General features: G+C 34.6%; 2 protein-coding genes across 2 annotated transcripts in view; one reads left to right on the forward strand and one right to left on the reverse strand.

The window, feature by feature from the left end:
- Nucleotides 1-860: 860 nt before the first annotated feature.
- On the reverse strand, nucleotides 861-2,697 carry LOC111789071 (eukaryotic translation initiation factor 3 subunit G-like). Its single transcript, XM_023669711.1, has 2 exons — nucleotides 2,246-2,697; nucleotides 861-1,708 (listed from the first exon to the last, which is right to left on the reverse strand). Exons 1-2 carry the CDS (start codon nucleotides 2,577-2,579, stop codon nucleotides 1,176-1,178), a joined length of 867 nt encoding a protein of 288 aa, XP_023525479.1. The 5' UTR covers nucleotides 2,580-2,697; the 3' UTR covers nucleotides 861-1,175.
- A 5,771-nt stretch (nucleotides 2,698-8,468) lies between these two features.
- The window catches only part of LOC111789203 (uridine kinase-like protein 2, chloroplastic), a 5,770-nt gene continuing 4,347 nt past the window's right edge, over nucleotides 8,469-9,891 (forward strand). Inside the window, exons 1-5 of the mRNA XM_023669899.1 lie at nucleotides 8,469-8,661; nucleotides 8,834-8,925; nucleotides 9,004-9,073; nucleotides 9,317-9,435; nucleotides 9,542-9,638. Coding sequence (XP_023525667.1) covers nucleotides 8,469-8,661; nucleotides 8,834-8,925; nucleotides 9,004-9,073; nucleotides 9,317-9,435; nucleotides 9,542-9,638 — 571 coding nt within the window. The remainder of the gene's footprint in view (nucleotides 8,662-8,833; nucleotides 8,926-9,003; nucleotides 9,074-9,316; nucleotides 9,436-9,541; nucleotides 9,639-9,891) is intronic.

Below are 9,891 nucleotides of genomic sequence, written 5' to 3' on the forward strand. Positions count from 1 at the left end.
GTGATTCCCCACCCCAAGGGATGCACCAGTTTGTGTGATTCCGAGGATACACACACTGAGGCCAAGACCCTCAAGTGGCGCCCATCTAGCCACGCGAGGGCCTAGACAAGTGCCATGATGTGAGGATCACAACCTACTACTCTTCATAGTATGGTTGTGACATTCTCCCCCACTTAACTTAGTCATCGTCCTCAGTGACTTACTCGGGGCACAATCGTATTACAGATTGTGACACTATGCTCACTACAGCTATAGGGGAGGTTCAGGTAATAATACCATAGAGACTCTTGAATGACAGCTCTAATGGCTTCTCCCTTAATTGAGCCACTGTTAATTTCTTAGTCAAGCCATTGCCTACGCACTAGCTCAACCATCAACAGGCAAGCAGAGTGTAATATGTACCTTTCCACTACTTAGAAGAATTAGTTTCCTCCTATATCAGTTCACTTTCTTACTCCTCTTTTCACCCTACGAGAAATATTAACTATCACCTTAGAAGGTGTAATTTAAGAAATGAATTTAGAAGCTGTTTCTAAACTCACACCAATTTACTCAATAAGCAATGTTATTTTGGTTTATGATTTTCAGACTCTACTATACCAAAAGCACCTGTAAACGTTACGATAGAGATTATCTCTTTACCGAAAGCACCTATAATACCTTAGACTAGACTTCCATTCAAACTCTCAACCCCCCTTTTGGGTTCTCGCCAGACATTTCAGTGGCTCAAAATTCAAACAGATAAACTACAAATTCAATGAGACCGAATTAGGATTGCTTCTCATCTCTGCTCAACAAAGATGGAACATAGCATATGGCTTCTTCTCAAGGTTGTAAAATATGTACATGTCAAAACATATTGCCCAATAACGTATAAAGCTTAATGAATAGCAACGGTTTTCCCTTTACATTTACATATTTTCATTTCTGTACTGTTAACACGCTATGAAAACGTAAAAACATTGCTATTTCTCCCAGCTTCAAACAGTCAAATAAGTAAACTCACAGAGTCATTGAATTAAGTCCACTACATGTAAATTACCGGTGCAAAAAACTGATTCAATCATTTTCTGGACTCAAGTAATCTCAAGAAAACATTAACAAAATGTTGGAGAGAAAAATCCAGCTACAAGAGTATGCAAATCACAAGAGAGTTTGAGAGAGAAATCATACCTTTAAGTCGCCCTTGGAGTAGCCCACTCAACTCTAAGGATGAGATTATCATAACCATATCCATTGAGTTTGTTAATTGCTCTTTGTGCATCCTCACGGTTCACAAAGTTAACAAAACCAAATCCTCTGCTCATGCCAGTCTTTTGATCAACAGCGACATAAACTCGGCTAACAGCACCAAAAGGTCGGAAAAGCTCAAGTAAGTCAGGCTCTCTAGTATCCTCCGACAGGTTGGTCACACGAACAGAGTTTTCATCATTTCTACGTCTCATGTCAGTTCCAGTCCTCTCTGCCCCTGCTCTCATACCTGGAGGTACATACGCTCCCTTCGTTGCACCAGGAGCGGCAGTTGTAGCCTCTGGTGCAACAGTCTTATCCAATCCATCAGCTTGTGATGCCAGGTCTTTGTAAGGGCACCTTGAGGTCCAGTGGTCACCCTTTTTACCACAAGTTCGGCAGACCATAAGAACAGCTCCACCTTTTCCAAGTTGAGCTAGAGGATCTCCAGCAACCTTTGGCTCCTCTGGTTTGCTACCTGTAATCATTTGCAGGAAACAAAGCAAGAAGATACGTTTCAATTGGCCGATAAAGAATTAATGTGAGCATTGTATCAAAAGTATAAAGACATTCAAGAATTACTCGTAAGAAGTGCAAAAGCAAATTTCATAACTATGAAGTCAAATGAATGGCACAGAGAAATCTCTCATGTTTAANTAAAAAAAAAAAAAAAAAAAAACATTGATAATCAAAAGAATTCAATTCACAAGATACCCCTGAAATTCCCAATAGAACATACAACATATGCATAGTTCTGCAAAGTCTATCAATCTCCTCGCACCATCGAAAGGTGATTCTCTCCGTTTCAAATACAAACCATATACGTTTAAATATTTCCAGTAAGCAAGTACCAGAGTTTTCTAAAGATCAAACACCACTGTAACCATAAGAAAGCGCTCCAACATAGAAACAAATGGCATACACCGTAATCAAATTATAACTAAATAGTTGCAACACCAATCAAATGCACGCAATTCCGAAAAACTACCAAAATAAAGATTATTTAAACACAAACCAGGAGCACGAGGACGCTCGAGAAGAATCTCCTCGGTCGAGACCATAGTGAGCCTACTTCCGACGTCTTCATGTACAGCATCGCCGAACTTGGCCCAAGATCGGCGCTCTATGGCATGTTTACTCAGACGAGCATTAGCAAGCTTGCGCGTTCGAGAGGTCGTCGTGATTTTGACCTTGTTTCCATCTTCGTTAAACTGATACTCAATAGTTTTCTTCAACCCATTTTCGTCCGGCCCAATAACTTGCTTGGGAGGAAGAAGAAAATCGAGATCCCCATCATCGTCATCTAGCTCCCCCCATCGCAATTTGGATGGATTTGTCGGCTGAACCATTGGGCAGCAGAGACGGAGAATAGGGAAGGCTACGGCTTGCAACACGGATTGTGGGCGCTAGGGTTTCGATGGGGAAGATGGCAGAGGAGGTTGCAATTTACTCGAATTTTTTAAATTAGATAAATTCATGGCCCAAAAAATTAAATGTTAAATTAAAATTTTAAAACTTATAATTTAGTTTTTAGAATTCAATTTTGAAAGAAAAAACTTTAATTATACAATATTATATTTTTTAAAAATTATAAATTGGTTTGTTCAATCAAATTTTCATTTCCTCCGTTACTTCTTTCAAAATTACAATATTTATATAAATATTTATTTTAATTCTCTAACATTTACTCGTGCAAATAAATAAAAATTAAACCCTCGACTTTTAAAATAATAATTAACATTTTTAAATATATACCTCTTTAATACGGCATTATTATTAACGCAAATTATCACTTTTTTTTTATTTACAGCAATAACAGCTCAAATTAAAAGTTTGGGAGGTAATTATATCGATTATTACAATTTGTCATAAATTTTAATAAAAATGTCTTTATAATTATTATTGTATTTAATTAAAAGTTAATAAACTAAAAGGAAAATTGAAAATTTTCCATCAAAATTAAACTAACTTAAATTTCATGGATAATAAAGTATAAAGTTACCAAAAAAAAAAACATTAAAATCTTACCTAATTGAAAAATTAAAAAGTATATAGAAAAGAATTTAAAATATACATTTTTTATTGTAATTTAAGGAAAAATAAGGACCGTCCATCTAGTTGGATGTCCAAATAGATATGTAGACGCTTTCGCAGAGGATAATTCCTCCTTTACAAGTTGCGAGGAACATGACACTGTGATATAATTTTTTATTAACTTTTTCTCATTTAAAACTAATTTTGTATTTTTATAGACAATGAATGTGACGTATTTAATTTTTATTATTATTTTCTACTTTTTTTCTTTGAAAATAAATAAATAAATTATTTAGAAGTGGATTCTGATTAGATTAAAGTTTGAATTATAATATTTTAATTTAGTGAGTATTTTTTTAAACTAACTTAAAGCCAAAATTTTAAACTTTAATAATATTTAATATGTTTAAAACATTTAAATATTTCAAACAATAAAGAAAAGTATATAGTTTTAAAATATTTTATTATGATTAATATGTGTATTTTTGTTTTTTTGGGAGCAATTTCTATGCTCTATTCAATATTTCTCTAAAAAAAAAATATTTATTTTATTCTCTGGATAAGAATTTTAGGTATCGTCTCATGTGCGGCTCTATAAATTTCTTAAGCTCGAAGTGTGTCGTCATCGCAATATTATCTGTAACCGAGTTTTCATCCACTTCTTCCTCTTTGCTTTCTAAATCATTCTCCGTCTCTATAAAAAAATTAGATTAGACTAATTACAAGATAAGAGTCGGGAATTATTTAAAAAAAAAAGGTCTAGAAATACGAGGGGAATGAGATAGTATTTTTTGGACGTACAAATACTTTCAACTATAACTAATTATGGTGTTTCCATAATTGATTATTTGGCCAATGGGGACTATCCAGCTCTTTTCGATTTTGGTTGGGTTGAATATTTTTTTTTGTGGGTCCACCTGATTAACTCGGAAAACAAAATAAGAATTAATATTTTATTTTTTACCCTAAAAAAAAAATAATAATAATGGAAGGGAAGATAAAAGCCTGTGTATTGATGGGGGCAGTAAATGGAATAAAGTAATATTTAAATATTTGGGGGCAGAAAAGTTGTGTGGTTTGGAAGTTATAATTAAGTGTGGAGTGGTGTCTTCTCTTGGTCTACTACTTCTCTCTCTTCTCTCCCTTTCTCTCTCTTGTTCTGCCATTTTTGTGAAGGGAAGAAATCATGAAGAGGTTAGTGGTGAATTTGAAGGCAAAAATCATGAAGTCCTTGAAGATGAAGAAGGCCACAGATAGTTACGATAAGATGGAGAAAAGTGAAAGCATGCGAGTTGAAATCAGAAGCAGAAAGGCCCAAAAGCTCATCCAACAGACCATGAAAATCGCAGATTCTCCCTCTTCAAAAACTTATGCTCTCTGATTCTCTCTCTTCTTTCTCTCTCTTCTTTCTCTCTCTTCCTTATGTTTATGCACCTTGCCTTTCCCTCTTTAAATCTTTTATAAGAGCGTAGAAACTTTGTTTTATAAAAAATGAACAATATTTACTAATAGTAAACTTTGACGGTTATGCTACCGGTTTGGAGTTCTTTTACTTGGGTAGGGTAGAAATTAAAAGTCTTTCTACTCACGGGAAAAGCTCTCCGTTCCTGGTTCTCTTGTAGCTGGATTCTCCATAACCACAAGAATCCTTCGTTAGACTGGGTGTTAGAATCGGATTCCAACTCAGTACCTTTTGAGATTTTGTGAAGAGTTGCTCTTTGGAGGGCACAGTACGATAGAAGTTGTAAGCTGTGTTCGATGGGGAGTTATTGTCTATCGTTGGCCTCTATGGTAGAATCAGTCGGGGGCCTAAGAGGCGATGGTTTACCCTATGACGGATGTCAGCGATTCGAGTCCACTTATCTCCACCTCATGAACTTAGCCGATACAAATCTATATGATAGCACTCCATTTTTCCGATTTGGTAGTTTAATCTATGATTTATCATTCATGGACGTTGATAAGATCCTTTCATTTAGCAGCACCTTAGGATGGCATAACCTTAAAGTTAAAAGCGAGATTTATTAGAGATTGTGTGACACTTGTTTAATCAATTAATTTAAAAGAGTATAGTCGACCTCTGACCCCGTTTTGCATAAGATAGTTTGAGAAAATATGAGCGAAATCATATATTTCGAAAAATATTGTTAGTGATGGAGAATGTATGATGTAGACTTTAAAGTATAGATCAATAATCGTCCAACAATGATATCTTTTTTATTTATTTCAATTACATAGGGAGAACGGAATTATAATATTTTAATTTATTAAACTATACTCAACTTTGATCAAATTATCAAATTATGGTTACTCCGCGTTATTTAATTTATATTATTCAAAATTGAATACGATAAATATAAACATTTTAAATAGATATATAAGAATTTTAAAATAAGAATAAAAATAAAATGATGAAACTCGTAAAGGAAATCGAGAATTTTCAAATATATATTTTTCAGAAAATTGTAGATAATGATTTTTTTAAAAGGGTTTGTTAATTAAATTTTTAAAGTTAAAGAGACTAAATTAAAATAAACTAAAATTATATATATATATATATATATAAAAAGTTATAATGATTTTTTAATAAATTAATTCGGTTATGATCATGCTGTACTCGCCGTCTTATTCTCTAATTGACCAAATTTAACCCAAAAAAGAAAAGGAAAAAGAAAAACTATTTTAAAATTAATTAATTGTTGAGACAAATATATTTATTAAATTTTAAATAATGATTTTAGGTTCATTTGGTCATCTTTAAACGCTTTACATATAAAGTATGATATTATAATTTTTGTATTTTAATGAATAATAAGGTTGATGACGTGTACCACTAAGAGAAAAAATGGTGACGTGGCAGTTGTTTGGACATTGATGTGAATTTGGTGGATGCCATCTTCCAAACTTTGTATGAGCCTTTCATTAAGATTTCTCCTAAAAAGAAAATCCAACTTTAATCACTTTGCATCCATGAACAGTCGTAGAATTTATTCATTAAATTCACTTTTTTGTTTTTTTTTTTTTTATTTTTTTTTCTCCCGAGCGTAAATGAGAGATGCATGAATGAATCAATTCTACTTTCCAATGGGAGTGATCCTAAGAATAAAATGAAGTTATTATTGTTAGACGAACACCACTCTCCACGATCGTATGATATTGTCCCCTCTCACCACAAGTTCTCGTGACATTGATTTGGGCTTTTCATCATCCAACATCTCCCTTCGAACAAAGCACACCTCTCCTTAATCGAGGCTCGACTCTTTTGGAGTCTTAGTCATTTTTTACTGCCTTTGTGCCTTCGAGGAGGCTTGACTCCTTTTTTTTTTTGAGTCCTTTGTTTGACATTTGAAAATTTACCAATCTATTGGTACGACTAAGTTTAGGGCATGACCCTGATACCATGTTGTTAGCATCGATACCAGTTGTTAGCTCTAATACTATGTTAGATGAACACGACTCTTCACAATTGTATGATATTGTCCACTTTGAGCATAAGTTCTTATGGCTTTGCTTTGAGCTTCCCCAAACCCATGATCATTCCCTAAATTAGTCGACGTGGGAGTTTCATCGTCCAACAACTATCTATATCAACAACATGCATATTTCTTTTTTTCAACAGGGTGCATTATATATTTGTTTTAGTAGAGATTTTGCGAAAGATATCTAGATGTTTTAGAAAATAGAGGTAGATATTTTAGGGAAAAGATTTAGATGGATAACAGATAAATGTTGAATAATTATGCTCCAAAAAGATTTTTCATTAAATTCTCGTTGAAACCCACTAAATAATTTATGGATGTTGAATTGTTTATGATGAAAGTTCCACATCCGCTAATTTAGGAAATGATCATTGGTTTATAATCCAGAAATACTCTTTCCATTGGTATGAGGCCTTTTGNTCCAACAACTATCTATATCAACAACATGCATATTTCTTTTTTTTATATTTGTTTTAGTAGAGATTTTGCCAAAGATATCTAGATGTTTTAGAAAACAGAGGTAGATATTTTAGGGAAAAGTAACAGATAAATGTTGAATAATTATGCTCTAAAAAGATTTTTCATTAAATTCTCGTTGAAACCCACTAAATAAATTATGGATGTTAATTGTTTATGATGAAAGTTCCACATCGGCTAATTTAGGGAATGATCATTGGTTTATAATCGAGAAATACTCTTTCCATTGGTATAAGCCCTTTTGGGGAGCCCAAAGCAAAACCATGAGAGCTTATACTCAAAGTGGACAATATCATACCATTGTGGAGAGTCGTGTTTGTCTAACATAGTATCAGAGCCATGCCCTGAACTTAGTTATGCCAATAGAATCCTCAAATGTCGAACAAAGGACTCCAAAGAAGTCGAGCCTTGATTAAGGGGAGACGTACTTTGTTCAAGGAGAGGTGTTGGATGATACTAAGACTCCAAAGGAGTCATGGCAATAGAATCCTCAAATGTTGAACAAAGGACTCCAAAAGAAAAGGAGCCGAGCCTCCTCGAAGGCAGTCAATAATGACTAAGACTCCAAAAAAGTCGAGCCTTGATTAAGGGGAGACATACTTTGTGCAAGGGGAGGTGTTGGATGGTGCTAAGACTCCAAAGGAGTCGAGCCTTGATTAAGGGGAGACAGAATGTGTTGGATGATGAAAGTCCCACATTCCCTAATTTAGGGAATGACCATGAGTTTATAATCGAGAAATACTCGTACCATTGTGGTCTTTCCATTGTCTAACATAGTCAACGTATCAAAATTTATTAATTAAAAAGTTTAAGGAGTTAATTTTGTATGAATTTAATATTTAATATATTAGATATGTTATACCCACTTATTACAATATATATTAAATATTAAAATAATTAATGAATATAAAAAAAAAAATATATATATATATATATATATATATATATATATATATTTAAAATGGGAATGAAACATAAATTAATTAAATATATAGGCTCTCTAAATAAGGAATGCTTTGCTTTCGTCTAGGTTCGAATCCCGCCTAAAAATGCTGTTGAACCGAATAAAAAAATGTTTTATTTTTGTTTGGCATAATACACTAATTCCGCGAAGGATATTTCACGCTTAAAACATTTCAGAACGGAAGCGTGGAATATCAGTACCGGGAATCTTTGTGCCCAAATCCGCCGGCGTGTTTACCGGCTGAGTGATAATCCCGCCAACGACTGGTACGCCGATCAGTAGTCATGTCGGAAGAAACCATCCCGATAGATTACGTCATGGAAGCCGCCTCTGGACCTCACTTCTCTGGCCTCCGGCTCGACGGACGTCTCTCCTCTCCGCCGTCTTCCTCAACTTCCTCTCCGGCTCATCGTTATCCTGTTTCCTCTTCCTTTGCGCAGGCCGATGCCAACACTCCTAAGCAGCCCTTCGTCATCGGTAATTTTCCTCTCTGTTCTTGATTGCTTTGTTAGGGGATTTGGATTTTATGTGAATGAGTTGATTTATTTTCATATTCGCGCTTCGTATTTTGTTGATCCTGCATTTACAGTTACAACTCTTTCCGTTTGGATCGAAGACGTTTTAATTGTTGGCATTGTTAATTTGTTAGGTGTTTCTGGAGGTACTGCATCTGGGAAGACGACCGTGTGTGACATGATTATCCAGCAACTTCATGATCATAGGGTAGTGCTGGTCAATCAGGTTATCTTTCTTTTCGCTGTATCTGATTCTTAGTCTAGATTTTGCTTCAGTTTCTTGAACTCCGTGGCTTTGCTGTAGGACTCGTTTTACCGCGGATTGACAGCTGAGGAACTAGAACGTGTGCACGAGTATAACTTTGATCATCCTGGTAATGACTTTAGTGATTTCAAATTGTTTTTTGCTTCCGGAAATTTTAAGGGAAAGCATGGAGGTTTATTGTTTAACCACCTCTCAATATTTCTTTGCATGGGATAACGATTTGATTGCTTTTAAAGGGAATTATGTTTGCCATAATCCAGCAGCTTAAGCTTTTGGATTTAGTAATCATCTTTGAATAGCAACTGTACATAACATTGTTCGCTTTCAATTACTTCAATTGAATTGTCTCTAGATTCGTTTGACACCGAACAGCTTGTGGATTGCATCGAGAAGCTAAAGAGTGGGCAATCGTACCATGTCCCAATTTATGATTTTAAAACTCATCAACGCTGTGTAGATAGCTTTCGACAGGTGGTGACATCTCTTCCCAAGTGTTCATTTGGTTTTCTTTATTGAGGGGGTTGGGCCTATTCATTGCTGTGATTTTTTCAGAAAATAAATTATTGACTCGCACCAGGTAAATGCATCCAATGTTATCATCTTGGAAGGTATTTTGGTTTTCCATGATCAAAGAGTCCGCAATCTGATGAACATGAAGATATTTGTTGACACAGGTTACAATTTTGCTATTATTATTTTCTTTGTTTCAATTTTTGACCCCGTGTGATTTCACCACTTTCCACATCATAGACTTTAGACTCGTGTCCTGAGTGTGTGAGAATTTTTGTAAAGCTTGCACGGTATTCGGAATGAACAAAGTATAATTGAACAGCTCTGAATTCTGAACTAGTGAGAACATTTTTTAAAAAACTTTTCTTGTAATCTGTGGATGAATTGGGAGATGTGAATTCTCAAGGCAAGGGGTGG

Source organism: Cucurbita pepo, chromosome LG02 (genome assembly GCF_002806865.2).
Source record: "Cucurbita pepo subsp. pepo cultivar mu-cu-16 chromosome LG02, ASM280686v2, whole genome shotgun sequence".
Classification (NCBI taxonomy): Eukaryota; Viridiplantae; Streptophyta; class Magnoliopsida; order Cucurbitales; family Cucurbitaceae; genus Cucurbita; species Cucurbita pepo.

Bases quoted from the DNA above. Each gene is read 5' to 3' on its own strand.
- LOC111789071 (XM_023669711.1), bottom strand. From the start codon at position 2,579: ATGGTTCAGCCGACAAATCCATCCAAATTGCGATGGGGGGAGCTAGAT. The intron at 1,709-2,245 runs GTTTGTGTTTAA...AAATGATTACAG, and splicing joins CGAGCGTCCTCGTGCTCCTG to GTAGCAAACCAGAGGAGCCA.